The following is a 17,003-nucleotide window of genomic DNA, read 5'->3' on the forward strand; positions in this document are numbered from 1 at the left end:
GTTGTTTTTCCTAACTTTTGCCTTAATAGGATTATTCTGTGTTTTGCTGTGTTGAGAACTGACTGAGAGGGAAGGAGGCAATAACCCGAGGGAGAGATGAGAGTGGCTCAGGCCAAGATGTAGCAGTGGAGTTGGTCTGATTCTAGATGTATTTTGAAGGTAGAACCAACAGGATTTTCTTATAGATGAGATGGAGGGGAGAGGTGGCAAGGATAATTACAATGTTTTTGTAGGATAAAGATGCATCAGGTACAGCAGATTTGGAGTTGAAGATAAGTTCACTCATTTAGAGATGTCTGTTAGACATCCAAATAAAAATATCAGGAAGTTAGATATACCAGAAAGGAATTAGACAGGGAGGTCTGGGTTAGAGATAAAAATTTGGGAATTATCAGCATGTAGATTATAATTTAAAGCTGATGAGCTAAAAGAGATCAGCAAGGGAGAGAATTAGATGGAGAAAAGAAGAGGAATAAAGACTGAGTCCTGGACATTCCTAACATAAAAAGATCAGGGAGAAGAGGATGAATTAGTGAAGGTATCTGAGAAGGAGTGCTGGTGAAGTAGGGGAAAATCTGCTAGAGGCTGGCATTTTAGAAGTCAGGGAGGGGCCGGGCACGGTTGTTCACGCCTGTAATCTCAGCACTTTGGGAGGCTGAGGCAGGCAGATCACTTGAGGTCAGGAGTTCGAGACCAGCCTGGCCAACATAGTGAAACCCCTGTCTCTACTAAAAATATAAAAATTAGCTGGGCATGATGGCTTGCTTGTAATCTCAGCTACTTGGGAGGATGAGGCAGGAGAATCGCTTGAACCCAGGAGGTGGAGGTTGCAGTGAGCCCAGATTACACCACTGCACTCAAGTGTGAGTGACAGAGGGGGAGACTCCATCTCAAAAAAAAAAAAAAAAAGCCAGGGAGGGAAATATATCAACGTTGAGAGAGTGTTTAAGTTTGTAAGTTATGTCATTTTTTTTTTTTTTTTAAGATGGTGTCTTTCTCTCTCGCCCAGGCTGGAGTGCAGTGGTGCTGTCTCTGCTTACTAACCTCTGCCTCTGGGGTTCAAGCGATTCTTCTGCCTCAGCCCCCTGAGTAGCTGGGATTACAGGCATGTACCACCACACCTGGCTAATTTTTTGTATTTTTACTAGAGACATGGTTTCACCCATGTTGGCCAAGCTGGTCCCAAACTCCAGACCTCAAATGATCCACCTGCCTCGGCCTCCCAAAGTGCTGGGATTACAAGTGTGAGCCACTTCGCCCAGCCCAAGTTCTGTCATTCATTCTTGATTTCTTATCTTTGCCCTAAAAGAAGTGAAGTTAGTTATTGGCTGAGAAAGAGGGACATGTAGATAAGTTAAGGGTGTTGAAAGTTTGCAATTAATGTCTACATAATTGGAATGTTTATAGGAATGGAAGAGAGAGGAATAAATTATTATAATTTAAAACTGATTTTGGGCCTTTGAGGAATGTATTTTGCTGAGAATTGAAATGTTCACACTTTTGTTTGAATTTCCTTTTGTAATAATGTCTTTTCTTCTTTATAGAAAATGTGCTGGAAATCATATTGTTCAAACACAGTTGATGAATGACTTATTGGTAGGCATTAGAGTTTCAATGGTGTTAGTACAGAAAGTACAAGATTTCCAGGGAAATCTTTGGAAGGCTTCCAATTCTCCCATATGGCAAAATATGTGTGGATTGCTGAGTATTTTTACCAAGTTTTTAAGCGATGGTAAGTGTAACAAATTATATACAAATGATATATAATCGACAGTTAAAATTGAGTGCCAATCAGCTTTTCCTACTAATAGTGTGTGAAATGTGATACTTAACTGAGATGTGGAATGTATCCTTACTCAGCCTCTCAAAATGGAGGGAGGCCCTGGACTACATGGTTTTCTTTTTTTTTTTTGAGACCGAATCTCACTCCGCTGCCCAGGCTGGAGTGTAGTGGCGTGATGTTGGTTCACTGCAACCTCCTCATCTTGGGTTTCACATCCCAGGTTCAAGCGATTCTTGTGCCTCAGCTTCCGAGTAGCTGGGATTATAGGAGGGTGCCACCACACCTGACTAATTTTTTGTATTTTTAGTAGAGACAGGGTTTCACCATGTTGGCCAGGCTGTTCTTGAACTCCTGGCCTCAAGTGATCTGCTTACCGTGGCCTCCCAAAGTGCTGGGATTACAGGTGTGAGCCACTGTGCCCAGCCTGGGTGGCTGAGTTCTATTTCTTGCCTTGGAAGATAGGTTCAAGGGTGATCACTTTTTAATAATTTATTAAGCTATAAATTTGTTTTCTGTCACTTTTTTGGAATCTGTGGTTTATTATTATAATAAGATTAACAAAAAAGTGACACCTAACACAAGTATTTATATAAAAAGTTGAATTATCTTTTCTCTCTTCACCTCCCATTCTATATGGTAATATATGTATGAATGTAACTTAATTAAAAACATGCTAATGGGATCTCTTTAGAGCTCTTGTTAGTGAAAAACAATAACTGACTCTGGTTTTGCTAGGCTGATTGGAAAACAATAGCATCTCATTGTTTGTGTTTTTTGTTTTTTTGTTTTTTTTTTTGTCTGAGATGGAGTCTCTCTTTGTCGCCCACACTGGAGTGCAGTGGCGCGATCTTGGCTCACTGCAACCTCTGCCTTCCAGATTCAAGCAATTCTCTTGCCTCAGCCTCCCGAGTAGCTGGGATTACAGGCATGCACCACCACGCCTGGCTAATTTTTTGTTTTTGTATTTTTAGTATAGACAGGGTTTCACCATGTTGGCCAGGCTGGTCTGGAACTTCTGATCTCAGGTGATCTGCCCCCGCCTTGGCCTCCCAAGGTGCTGGGATTACAGATGTGAGCCACTGCGCCCGGCCTCATTGTTTGTGTTTTTAACCCTGGTAATGAAAGTCTTAGCTGTATTTTGTCCAATTAGTATTTCCATTTTTCTTTTTGCCTGGGTTCTCAGGTATTGAAAGGAAAGTAGTTAAAGTTACTTTTATTAAGACATAACTTACAGAAAACTTTTCAGAGGTTATTTACTTTTTAAAAGAGGACTGTGTTAGTCTAAAAAAAAGATTCTCTAACTAATGAAATGTAGAGAATACATGATTTTAATATGAGGTAGCTTCGGCCGGGCGTGATGGCTCATGCCTGTAATCCCAGTGCTTTGGGAGGCCAAGGCGGGCGGATCACAAGGTCAGGAGATTGAGACCATTCTGGCCAACATGGTGAAATCCCGTCTAAAATACTAAAAAACTAAAATACAAAAAAAAAAAAAACATTAGCCAGGCGTGGTGGCGTGCACCTGTAGTCCCAGCTACTTGGGAGGTTGAGGCAGAGGAATCACTTGAACCTGGGAGGCAGAGGTTGCAGTGAGCCGAGATTGTGCCACTGCACTCCAGCCTGGCAACAGAGCAAGACTCTGTCTCAAAAAAAAAAAAAAAAAAAGAAGTAGCTTCTTTTCCGAAAAGTTGATGGCACCTAATCAGTACTATTCTTTTCCAGCATTTTAAAGCTTCATAATCAGTAAAGTGTTTAGCTGCAAGTAACTGAAAACCAAACCTCTTTCCCACATAACAAGTTCAGAGGCAGGTGATCCAGGTATAGGCAATGCCCAGGTATAGGCAGTGTACAATCCACACATTTTCTGCTTTTCTGCTGTGCCATCTTCAGCAGGTTGGCTTTCACCCACATTTGTTGCCTCGTGGTTGCCATATGACTGCTGTAGCTCCAGATGTGTCTTTATTTAAGGCAGGAAGAAGGAAGGCCAGTTGCATCTTTACTTTTAATCAGGATACTCAAGTGACTGGCTTACATCCAATTGGCCTGAACCCTCTTATATGCTGCCTTTAGTTGCAAAGAAGATTGAAGAAGCAAGTATCCTGCTTTTGGCTGGTCATGTAGCTTTCCCAGTCAAAGTCACAGTTTTGTTATCAGTGATGAAGGGCAGAGTGGATATTTAGTACGTAGTTTATGATGTCATAAAGAAGTGTTAACTTCTTTCCCCAGGTTGAACAGTTCACCATGATATTAGAGGCTAATAGAGACAAAACAAAAAGAAGATACCAAGTCAAAACTGTTTGGTTGCTATGGGTACAATGTCAGTGCTAGCAAAGTTTGTAATTAGCACTTACGTACATTCTTTATACAAGCCCTGAAATCTCTTTATGAAAAAGTCTATGTATATGGTGATTGGGATACAGAGGTATTGGTGGAGGGGAGGGGACAGGTGGTGTTGCTATTAGGTGTTCTGGGAAGCAATAGTTGGTGAGGAAGAAAGTGTGTGTTAGAGGAGAGAGGAAGGAATCACATTTATTGAGTGTTTATATACTGGGCTTAAAAGCCGTTATATTCAGCCGGGCGCAGTGGCTTACGCCTGTAATCCCAACACTTTGGGAGGCCAAGGCAGGCGGTCAAGAGATCGAGACCATCATGGCTAACATGGTGAAACCCCTGTCTCTACTAAAAATACAAAAATTAGCTGGGTGTGGTGGCACGCGCCTGTAGTCCCAGCTACTTGGGAGGCTGAGGCAGGAGAATCGCCTGAACCCAGGAGGTAGAGGTTGCAGTGAGCCGAGATCACGCCACTATACTCTGGCCTGGCGACAGAGCGAGACTCCTTCTAAAAAGCCTTTATATTCATTATTCATCTAAACCTGACACTGTGTCAGTTAAGAGTTGTCCCATTTTACAGAAGAGAAAAGAGAGTCTGTGAGATGTTAAATAACTTATGTAAGACCTAGTGGTCAGACTAGAAATTGTACCCAGGCCTATCTGGCTGCTTAGCATCTGCTCTTTCCACTCTACCAGAATATCCATTATTTAACACAAACTTCTCTCCTTTTTTGCCAAATAGATAATCTATTACAGACTGTACAGAGCACATCTGGATTAGCTATTATTCTTTTTATTAAAGCTATGTTTCACCCATCTGAAAAGATTCCTCGTTTGGTAAGTGCATCTCCTTTTTAGAATTATACTTTATTGAGAGTTAGAGTATGTTTAAAAAATATTTTTGGCTTGGTGCAGTGGCTCACACTTACAATCCCAACACTTTGGGAGGCCAAGGCGGGAAGGTCACTTGAGGCCAAGAGTTTGAGATTAGCCTGGGGAGTTTAGCTAGACCTTGTCTCTACAAAAAATAAAAAAATTAGCTGGGTATGGTGGTGCACAGCTGTAGTCCCAGTTCTTTGAGAGGCTGAGGTGGGAGGATCGCTTGAGCTGCAGTGAGATAAGATTGCACCAGTCTGGGCAACAGAGTGAGACCTTGTCTCTTAAAAAAAAAAAAAAAAAAAAATTAAAAATATTTTTAAAGAAGTGAATTAAAAGAATTTTTTTTTGCATTGTCTGGTTCCTTCTGATGACCTTTTTCTCTTATAATAAGAGACAATTCCAAAAATTCAGATAAAGCAACAATAACAAAAAGTAACAGTCACCTGTAAGTCCATCTCACAGAGATAATCACTGTAAACATTTTTGATGTACATGCTTTTAGTTTCTTTCTAGTACTGTTTGTTCAGTGTCATCTCTCATTAGTATCTTAAAAGATATTTTTAATGTTAAATTATGCATATTAATGTGTAGATATATACACAGTAATAACTTTTCTGATAAATGTGTTCTTTATTAGGAATAACCCAAATCATGTGCTTTAGACAGGAAGCATGCTAGATAGAGTCAATTGTTTAGTATTTTTGCTTCTTGTAGAACGTATAATTTGATAATTTAGGCCACAATCCTTGTATTTTTCACTAGTAGGTTTCTTTTTTTGCTCGCTATATTATATGGAAACTTATTTTATCATTTTACCTGACCTTAGAAAAATATATGTGCATTATTTTATGAGACCACACAAAGTAATTATCTTTGGATAAGTTGAAGATGTTTATTTCTCAAATCACCTCTAAAAGCATTTGTTAAAAAAAAAAAAATACCAAAAAAAAAAACTGTTAAGATTATCCACCTGCAGGTGGCGATGTGTTGTGCTCTGCCAGTACATTCCAACCAGCAAAATTATTCTCGTACTTGATGTAATTTTTTTCCTTTAATACTAATACAATAATCATGACATTTGTGGGTATTTTATCTTTGGATTTAGTCATTTTTCCTAGGATTTTTCAGGGGAAAGAGATGTTTGGGTTTGTATTTTGAAATATCTCTGAAAAGTTTTAAAAGCTTTACGTGTATTAGCTCTGCTTTATTTTTCCAGATTAGCAGTGTGCTGCTTCATTCAGTGGACTGCACCAGCGTCCCCGAGTGGTTTATGAGCAGCTGCAGGAGCCTCTGTTTTGGTGACGTCTCTGAGTCAGCTGTCTTATTCCTGTGTCAGGGGACACTCGCCATGTTGGACTGGCAGAATGGGAGCATGGGTCAGAGTGGGGAGGCCCTGCTCTTGGATACTGCGCATGTTTTGTTCACCTTGAGTTCACAGTGAGTTTTGATGCTATCATCTCATATTTTGTTTCACTTGTAAGACATTTAAAAGATGCAGTCCAAAAGCAGGAGTGGCTTGTGTCTCTAATCCCAGCTACCCTCCCAGTAGGCTGAGGCAAGAGGATCACTTGAGGCCAGGAGTTCAAAACCAGCCTTGGTGACATAGTGAGACCCTGTCTGTACAAAACTTTTAAAACTTAGCTAGGTGTGGTGGCATGCGCCTGTAGTCTCAGCTACTTGGGAGGCTGAGGTGGGAAGATTGCTTGAGCCCAGGAGGCCGAGGATGCAGTGAGGTATGATTGTGCCACTGCACTCAAGCCTGGGTGACAGAGTGAGATCCTGTCTCAAAAAAATAAATAAAATTATTGCTGCAGGTTAACCTGTAAAGAACATTTCTAATATTTTTAACATTTTCAATTTTATTTTTAAAAACTATAAAAATTTTTATATGTATAGTATTTTAGAATTTATAAAGAACTTCAACAAAGGTAATCTAATATGATCCTCAAATGGCTACTATATAGGATAAGAAATCTAATTTGTTGAATGGGCAAAGGGAGGCTTAGAAAAGTAAATGCTTACCTAAGAGCATATTGCTAATAAGAACCTGAGACAGCAATATTAGAAGGTCTTCTGACTTCATGAGGCTGTATTTTGTATTTTTGTGGTGTTTTTGCCATAATGGCTGAAAGTGATCGTGTATATGAAATGTCAAAACATATATACAGCTTGATAATAATGAACATATGAATAGAGGAGGAAAACTAAAATAATTTTTTACATATTGGAGCTATAATATGTTATGCAATTCATAAATTTAAGGTGTACAATTCAGTTTATTAGTTTATTCACAGAGTTGTACAACCACCAGCATTTCTCAAATTAATTTTTAATATTCTCTGTGCTATCTCTTTTTCTTTAAAAATTTTTTTCCTGAAATTTGTTTTTACCATCATTTTTTAAAACTATAAAAATTTCTACATGTGTAGTGCTTTAGAATTTATGAAGAACTTTAACATAGGTAATCTAAAGTGATCCTCACAAGTCTGAGAAACATCAACATTTCTAAAATGAAGTTTTAACATCTTAAAAGTTAATTCAAACAACTTTAGAATATTTTTATCACAAAGAAGCCCCATTCCCCCAACCATCTCCAACACTTGGCTTTCCTTATGTTTTAAATTACATGTGTAGGCCGGGCGTGGTGGCTCACCCCTGTAATCCCAGGCGTCCAGATCTTAGGCAGGTGGATCACTTGAAGTCAGGAGTTCAAGACCAGCCTGGTCAACATGGTGAAACCCTGTCTCTACTAAAAATACTAAAAAATTAGCCAGGCGTGGTGGCATGCACCTGTAATCCCAGCTACCGAGGAGGCTGAGGCAGGAGAATCACTTGAACCTGGGAGGCAGGGATTGCAGTGAGCCGAGATTGCACCACTGCACTCCAGCCTGAGTGACAGCAAGACCCTGTCTCAAATAAATAAATAAATAACGTGCGTAATCATCACAGTCAAGACAGTGAATATTTCCATCATCCCCCAAATTTCTCTATCCCCCTTCCTGGACTATTATTATTTTTGAGACAAAGTCTCGCTCTGTCACCCAGGCTGGAGTGTAATGGCGTGAGCACAGCTCACTGCAGTCTCACTCCTGAGCTCAAGCAATCCTCCCACCTCAGCCTCCCAAGTAGCTGGGGCTGCAGGTATGTGTCACCACACCCAGCTAATTTTTTAAATTTTTTATAGAGATGAGGTTTCACTATATTGCCTAGGCTGGTCTTGAATTCCTTTCTGGATTATTTTTTACAAGGTAAAAAGATTCATATACAAATTTGAGATCTGTTTTGACTTTACTTGTAGTTTTTTGTTCTTGTAAATTTAATAATTGAAATTTGTGCTCATTCTTTGTATTTAATATTTTTAAAGTCTAAATTGTTATGAAATTTCTTTTACTAATCAGTTTACAATAATGGCTCATGGCTCGTTTTTCTTCAGGATTAAAGAGCCAACGCTGGAAATGTTTCTGTCTAGAATCTTGGCATCCTGGACTAATTCAGCCATACAAGTCCTTGAATCAAGTTCCCTGAGCCTAACGGACAGTCTGAATGGGAATTCAAGTATAGTTGGGAGACTTTTGGAGTATGTCTATACCCATTGGGAACATCCATTGGATGCTCTGAGACACCAAACCAAAATCATGTTCAAAAACCTTCTCCAAATGCACCAGCTCACTGTGGAAGGTGCAGATTTGGTCCCTGATCCTTTCTTTGTGGAATTGACTGAGAGTCTTCTACGATTGGAATGGCATATTAAAGGAAAGTACATGTGCCTTGGTTGTTTGGTAGAGTGCATAGGAGTTGAACATATTTTGGCTATAGATAAAACTATTCCATCTCAAATCTTAGAGGTGATGGGGGACCAGTCATTGGTACCTTATGCAAGTGACCTCTTGGAAACCATGTTTAAAAATCATAAAAGTCATTTGAAATCCCAGACTGCTGAGAGTTCTTGGATTGACCAGTGGCATGAGACTTGGGTTTCTCCTCTCCTTTTTATACTCTGTGAAGGCAACTTGGATCAAAAATCTTACGTGATTGATTATTACTTGCCAAAATTATTAAGTTACAGCCCTGAAAGCTTACAGTACATGGTAAAGATTCTTCAGACTTCTATTGATGCTAAAACTGGTAAGAAAAATGCATTTTTGTTTTAGTAGTTTCTAATTATGATGCTTAAATGTAGGTAGCTACGCAGATACTAATATTCAAATTTAAATATCACTTCTGTAAATAGTAAAGGAAGAGATTAATGATAGATGTTTCAGTTTGAAACGAATGTTTCTGTATATAGCTGAATGGAGTTTTTTGGCTGAAGTCATTTCTACAAGCTAAAGAATAATTCCACTTAAAATGATAAACTTTATTACAAGGCTTTAATTCATTTTTTCAAGTTCTGAATTTATTTTGTTGTATTACTGGAATAAAAGTTTGTGTGTCTTATATAATGTGCTTATTCAAGTGATTGAGACAATAATTAAAAATTGTGTTAGGCAAGGTTAAAGACAGGTAACTTGGCAGTAGCAAGTTTTTTTCTCTGGAGAAGTGACAAAATTCAGAGGCATGATCTCAAGAAATAGCCATCTATAGTTACTTAGAATAGGGGTAAACATCCCATTGAAACTAACAAACCCTACAGGAATCACTGCATTGAAGCATAATTCAGGATGTGTAAAGTGATGATCGTGACACATCATATAAATCTTAAAATTATTATATTCTGTTTAACAAAGCAAGAATGTAGTATCGTACAGCATAATTTTAAGAAATATTTTCAACTAAAATTGTTAAAAACTTTCAGTACTTCAAAGAGTAACCATGAGGTAGCAGGAAAATTTGATTCCTGTATGCAAAAATAAGCCATTATTTGTAATTTTTGACAATTTTTCTGAGTTTTTGAAAAGCCATCTGAAATTCAGGATTCAGGAATCTGTTCTGAAGTAAGGTTGTCTTTATTTTTATATCAAGCTGCCCTGTCTTCTTGGTAATGGCTGATGTCCTAGCCTCTGAAACCAGCAGGCTCTTTGTGTTCCTTTTTTAATCTTCTTTACTAGTGAGAAACAGCCCCTCTAAAATATGCAGAGAGATTTAGTGTTTACTTTTAGTGAAATAATAGTCTGTAGCCACTGATGTGTTTATTTCTCTACCTGATTTTTTTTCGTGATTTACTTCCTGATTCCCTTTCTAGGTGTTAGGGAAAAAGCAAAAATGTTAGCAGGTAAATAATGATTTATTTATGTTAACAATAAGAGAATTATGCTTACTTGAAATGATTGACAAAGGGACAAATCATTTTAAATAATGATTATTTTAGAATAGGAACTTTATTTGTGTTAGAAATGAGTTTAAAATGTGATTTTTATTTATTGAAATAAAATGTTAATTGGAAACATGAAAATTAGTAGCTGATAATTATAGTAGTCATTGCATAATACAGTAATGGTCTTTGTTATTGTGCTTTCAGGACAAGAGCAATCTTTCCCATCCTTAGGGTCTTGTAATAGCAGGGGGGCTCTGGGAGCTTTGATGGCATGTCTGCGAATAGCTAGAGCTCATGGACATCTTCAGTCTGCAACTGATACCTGGGAGAACCTCATGTCTGGTGCAAGAATAAAGCAAGGCTTAATTCATCAGCATTGCCAAGTAAGTAAAGAAAATTACCTGGATTTGTACATGCAGTAGATCCCTTTCGTGTAACAGTTCAATATAGAGGCCCCTACATTGTATCCTGCACTGTTTTAGGGAGTTCATAAAGAGAATGAGAAGAAACCCTAGTCTCCCAACTAAACTTTCAGTAGGCCCTTTCTTCAAGCTACTGAAAGTTTAGTTGAGGATGTAAGAAAACTTACATAAAACAACTGGAAACTCTTAGAACTGACAATACAGATACAAGCATGCCATCATGTGCCCTTAAATACATAAGGACTCGCTTGGAAGGCTCAGAAGAGACTGATCAGAGCAGGTGGTGCTTGATTAGGAAAGTGATAGATATGATTAGAAAAGAGGAAGCCTTGGAGCAGCATACAAAATGGAGGGACCCAAATGAGCAAGGTCTGGAGGGTGATTAAGAACATTGCTTATCAGGGGTGGAGTGTTTTGGACATTTTTTGGAAAGGTCTAATGCTAGGCTAAAGACTTCGTTGGTTCCCAGGCACCAGCTGGTTTTACTAAGCTAAACCAAAGCCACTCTCTTTTCAGCAAGGAGTTACATTAGTGGAAACATGAGTTTCCACAGTGGGAGCAGAAAGAAACCAGGAAACCAGTTAGAAGTGCGTGGCAGTAATTTAAGAGTGAGGTGATGGGATAAAAGGGGTCACTGGAAAAAAAGAGAAAAAGGAATGAAGCTGAGGATTACCATGGAATAAAAATCTTTAAGATTGTTGCATTTTATAAATCCCCAATTTACATGTTTAATAAAAGAATTGTATAGGAAATAACCCTAGAATCTTTGAGATTAAGAAACCTTTCTGAGGTACCTATTGGTGAACTGAAGTTTACTTTTTTCGTTTTGTATCCTATGTAAGTAATCAATTCAAGTGATTTTGGCTTTGCTTTTTTCTTGGAAAATTAACATTTTATTGCTTGATGTTTTTTAGGTAAGGATAGATACGTTAGGCTTGCTTTGTGAAAGTAATCGGAGCACGGAAATTGTTTCCATGGAAGAAATGCAGTGGATTCAGTTCTTTACTACATACAATCTTAACAGCCAGTCTCCAGGAGTGCGGCAACAGATCTGTTCTCTTCTTAAAAAGGTAGAATTTCCCATCAGAAGGCATAGGGAAGTGGTGAACTTTGGGAAATCGTTTTTAAAAAGAGCCCAGATTTTGGGAGCGTGTGGGAATGGTCATGGAATTGGGCTACCACATCTGTTCATGATGGCCGTTCTGTGACCTGTTCTCTGATTCCATGAAGCTTACATTGGGGGTTAAAATCCAGAGTGAAAAGCACACACCCCTCCCCCCACCATTTTTTTTTCAGGAGTTCAGGATCAGCCTGGGCAACACAGTGAAACCCCATCTCTACTAAAATACAAAAAAATTAGCCAGTCGTGGCAGTGTGCTCCTGTAGTCCTAGCTACTTGGGAGGCTGAGGCAGGAGAATTGCTTGAACCTAGGAGCGGAGGTTGCAGTGAGCTGAGATTGTACCACTGCACTCCAGCCTGGGCAACAGAGTGAGACTCAGTCTCCAAAAAAAAAAAAAAATAGCCTTGCTCTGTCATCCAGGCTGGAGTGCAGTCGTGTGATCATAGCTCACTGTACCCTCAACCTTCCAGGCTCAAGCGATTCTTCCTCCCCAGCCTCTCGAGTAGCTAGGATGACAGGGACACACCACCATGCCTGGCTAATATTTAATTTTTTTTTTTTTTAGAGATAGTGTCTTGCTCTGTTGCCCAGGCTGGTCTTAAACTCCTGGGCTCTAGTGGTCCTCCCACCTCAGCCTCCCAAAGTGTTGTGGTTACAGGCAAGAGCCACCACACATGGCCAAAAGGCCTTTCATTTTGGTGTAGTAAATCAACCTTGGGCTCTATTTTGTAAAGAAAAAATCTAATGCTGGAGTTAAGGTAGTTTTAAGAAAACTTGGTAACAGCATTTTTATAGTTTTAAGCACCTCATAAAATGATCATTATCAAATAATCCAACTTGAATTAATTGCACAACACATTTATGGGGTGAAGAATTGGTAAAGTAGGGAAATGACTAAATAATCTTCAGGTTTGTGCCAACTTAAAGGAAATAGAACTGTGGTTTAATGACAGTATTCTGCTTTGCAATAATACTTTGTTTTTGGTATAAAAATTTTCTGTCAAAAAGAAACATTATAAAATATTAAGAGATTAAAAATCAGTACTCTCCTTGCCTGAAGTTTTATTCTAAAGAATTTGCCTCTCAGGCTGACATTTAAATTTAATGTGTGGCTCACCTCTGCTTCATTTCCTTTGTCTCAAAAGTTGTTTTGTAGGATACAGGAAAGTTCTCAGGTACTTTATAAATTGGAGCAGAGTAAATCCAAACGTGAACCAGAGAATGAGTTAACCAAACAGCACCCTTCTGTTTCTTTACAGCAGTATAAGGTAGGTGATAATATTTCTAAACATAGAGTTTTTTTTAAAAATTAAAAAGTATTATGAATAAGCATTAAAGGGAAATAAATGGAAGTCTCTTGGTGAATTGTGTTTCTGTGCTTTTTTTCCTTCAAGCTGAGTGTTACCTATTTCTGGTGCTTTGGTACTCCACTTGATGTAGCCTGGGTTATGGAACCAGTGCTGTACTGGAGGACTGTTACAGAATGACGTTAGTGGGCTAACCTCAGTCACTTTCAGCTTATGTGGGCCAGATGAATTTAGTACTTTAACAGAAAGGTAATTGACAGTACTGAACTCTGTCCCTCTCCAGGGCAGAAGACTGCTGTTGCTGGGCCTGTTTTCTCTTTAGATTGGCATGACTTACAGAGGCTTGATATTAATGACTCTTGGCCCGTGATCCAGCTGTGGAGGGACCTTGCTGTCTGTCTCACCTTGGAGTGAGCTTGAAGAGTAGGGCTGGATTTTAGGGCATTGTGTTAATGAAATGGATGGAAACCTGGGTACAGCAGCTCCAGTCTGGGCCAGGGCTTAGCTTGACAATCTTGAATTTCTTTTCAGCAGAACAGATTGAGTTTTTCACTGTTCTTCCCCCAAATCTAGCCTTTGAGAAGCAGACCCCTTTTTTCTCCTCAGGCCCAGATAGAAGACAGAGCTTACCTATTTATTTTAAGAAAGAGGTAGATTAATAGATTAATGATACATTTGAACTATGACATGCTCACTACTTACTCTAAACATTATTATGGATGCCCTTGGTTTTCAATTTTGTATTTAAAAGATAAAAAGCCATCAAACAAAGAATATTTCTATACAAAGGGTAAAATTAGCTTCGACCTTTTAAAATCTCAATGACGAAGATTGGGAAGTCACAACCTGAACTTTAAAGACATATGTTTACTCCTGATTCTGCCACTTACTAGTTGGCTGACTTGAGTCTCATCAACTATAAGCAGAATTAGTAACCTTTCTCAAAAGATTGATTTGAGGATTAAATGAAAAAGCTCTTTGTAGACTACGTATCTCTCCACTTGATCTTAGCTAAAAGGCCAAGAAGTGATGTAAACTATATATCTCTCTACAAAGCCTTGCTGTGAGTCATTAAAAGCGACCAGTGATGGCTCATGCCTATGATCTCAGCACTTTGGGAGGTTGAGGCAGGAGGATCACTTGAGTCCAGGACTTCAAGACTAGCCTGGGCAACATAGCAAGACCCCATCTCTATTTAAAAAAAAGCCAACCCTGAGATGGGCATGGTGGTGTGCACCTGTGTTCCCAGATACTCTGGAGGCTGAGGCTTGAAGGTTGCTGGAGTCTGGGAGATCAGGGCTGTGGTGAGCCTTAATTGTACCACTGCACTCCATCCTGGGCAACAGAGCAGCAAGACCCTGCTTCAAAAAAATTAATAAATAAAAAATTTTAAAAGTGACTAGAATATGTATTGAAGCCCCCAGTATGTGTGTGGGATAGTTAAAAAAATTTTTTTTAATTAATTAATTCTTTGTAGATGTGGGTTCTTGCTGTGTTACCCAGGCTGGTTTTGAAATCCTGACGTCAAATGATTCCGCCACCTCCACCTCCCAAAATGGTGGGATTACAGACATGACATACTACCTATTCTAAACATTACTATGAATCATTGTGGATATTATGCCCAGCCTAGTTATTTTGTAGTTTCTCTTAGATCATTGGTAGATTTAACAATGCATATCTCGTTTGCTTTCTTTTTGCAAGGGGTAAAATGACATTTGTGAAAACTCAGTTACTTGGAAACAAAAGCTGTTTTTTGGATTGAGATTCTGAATTTTCATGTATGCATGGTTTCTTGGTCTGTGTTATAGGTATGCATGTTTTGAAAATTAGTCCTTTGAGTCTTAATCTGAGTCAGTCTCATGGTTGTACTTTTTCCCTACTGGTACACCTGTGGCTTTTGGAGGTTGTGACCTTGGCACTATATTGTCATAATCGTCACACCATCAAAAGAGTGGGTGCCATGCACAGTGTGTGGTAGGCTCAGTGCCAATCGATAGACTAAGTGCTGGGGGAGAAGAGGAGGCTATTAGTTGAAAAAGACATCTTCTAGGCTAATGGAGATTATTTTATACCTAAATAACTGATATTAGTAACCAGATTACTTTTAAATTTATAAAAGGTTAGATGTCCATGTTCTCATTTAACCTTTAATAAAAAGGCTGTGAGATGACATTCTTATCCCCACTTAACAAGTGAGAAAGCTGAAGCTCAGTGAAGTTCGTAACCTGTGTAGGGTTCCTCAGCTAGTAAGTGGTAGAGTCAGAACTCCAATCGAGACCTGCTCTTGACTCCAAAATCTCAGTATTTTCTCCCCCCCTCCACCCCCAGTAGTAGCTTAATGAAGGCTTGGAGATAAGAAAGTACAGGGAGAACTCAGGGAATGGTGAATTCACTGATGTGAATGACATAAAATACCTTGGGGAATGGAGGACTTGAGTAATGGGAAGTGAATCCAAAGAATCAAGTTGAAAATGGATAGCTTTCAGTGATAGGCCAAGGGATTTGGAAGCTTCACTGGGAACCATTAAAAGTGATTAGAGCATATACTGAGCATTAGTATGTATGTAGGATAATGTGCTCAGCACTAGGGATCCAATCATAGAAATGTGGTCCCTGCCTATATTGTGGCTACAGTCTGATTGCAGGAAAGAAGAACTATATTTAACCATATAAATGACAATACGGTTTGAATGATACTTCTTAGTGGATGATCTTGTTTTTTTTTCAGAGGGAGTTTCGCTCTTTCGCCCAGGCCAGACTGCAGTGGAGTGATCTTGGCTCACTGCAATCTCTGCCTCCTGCTTTCAAGCAATTCTTCTGTCTCAGCCTCCCGAGTAGCTGGAACTACAGGCCTCTGCCACCACACCTGGCTAATTTTTGTATTTTTAGTAGAGACAGGGTTTCATATTGGACAGGCTGGTCTCGAACTCCTGACCTCAGGTGATCCGCCCGCCTCGGCCTCCCAAAGTGCTGGGATTACAGGCATGAGCCACCATGCCTGGCCCTTGTTGTGCTTTAATGTGAATCTTGTTTTACTTATAATTAAAAGTAGCTTAACTAGGATATTTTTCAGTAATGGCTCTATTTCTTTGAAACCTAATAGAATTAATAACCTAATAAACTCTTAGGGCTTGTGGGACCTAAAGGATAAATCCCCAAGGTTGCATGTCCTTCACCTGAGAAATGAATGCAGGGATCTTTGGTAGAGTCAGTTAAGACTAGGGCTGTTGAACCCAGTGAGACTCTGTCTTAAAAAAAAAAAAAGTGTATATATCTGTCCGGGCTACAATAGAAATTGTACTTCTTGTTGACTCTGCAAATATAGGGTTTATTAAAGTCATGATATAGCTTATGGTCAAGGGGGCTAACCTGAATTATTAAGCAAAGTGAACAACCAGTATCGTTTTTTGAAATTTTTTATTTTTAAATTGAAAACAAAAACACCCACTCTTAAAGGGTGTTTAATACTCTGAATATAACCTATTGTGATGTAATTATACTTACTGTAATTTTTTTTTTTTTTTTAAGAATTTCATGTCATCCATTTGTAACAGTCTTTTTGAAGCATTGTTTCCTGGATCTTCCTACTCGACTAGATTTTCAGCTTTAACCATTTTAGGCTCAATAGCCGAAGTTTTTCATGTCCCAGAAGGTAAGTGTTTAATAATGTTAGGGGAAATAATTTTTTTTCTTTCAAAACATACTTATTCTACAGTTTGCTTTATTTGAAGTTTCAGTTTTGTTGCCTTTCTTTGAGGTTTTATTCTTACCATATAATTCTTGCTTGTACATAATGAAATTTGCCAGTAAAGGACAGAAGAGAAACAAACTGTCTCCCTTTTCATTGATCATTATTTGCCAACCCCATAAGTATAATTTTCATGGATTATGCTTATTATGGAA

At 38.7% G+C, this 17,003-nt stretch overlaps 1 protein-coding gene across 2 annotated transcripts in view; it reads left to right on the plus strand.

Annotated features, from left to right (window-relative positions):
* The window catches only part of THADA (THADA armadillo repeat containing), a 358,452-nt gene that overhangs the window by 12,656 nt on the left and 328,793 nt on the right, over nucleotides 1-17,003 (plus strand). The window contains exons 9-16 of one of the 2 annotated variants that reach the window (XM_030800262.1): nucleotides 1,545-1,732; nucleotides 4,857-4,951; nucleotides 6,210-6,430; nucleotides 8,427-9,118; nucleotides 10,452-10,630; nucleotides 11,584-11,739; nucleotides 12,936-13,058; nucleotides 16,629-16,752. In XM_030800262.1, coding sequence (XP_030656122.1) covers nucleotides 1,545-1,732; nucleotides 4,857-4,951; nucleotides 6,210-6,430; nucleotides 8,427-9,118; nucleotides 10,452-10,630; nucleotides 11,584-11,739; nucleotides 12,936-13,058; nucleotides 16,629-16,752 — 1,778 coding nt within the window. Of the gene's footprint in view, nucleotides 1-1,544; nucleotides 1,733-4,856; nucleotides 4,952-6,209; nucleotides 6,431-8,426; nucleotides 9,119-10,451; nucleotides 10,631-11,583; nucleotides 11,740-12,935; nucleotides 13,059-16,628; nucleotides 16,753-17,003 lie in introns of those variants that run through there. The other variant, XM_030800261.1, reaches the window with a different exon arrangement.

The sequence above is a fragment of the Nomascus leucogenys genome, chromosome 19 (genome assembly GCF_006542625.1).
Source record: "Nomascus leucogenys isolate Asia chromosome 19, Asia_NLE_v1, whole genome shotgun sequence".
Taxonomy (NCBI): domain Eukaryota; kingdom Metazoa; phylum Chordata; class Mammalia; order Primates; family Hylobatidae; genus Nomascus; species Nomascus leucogenys.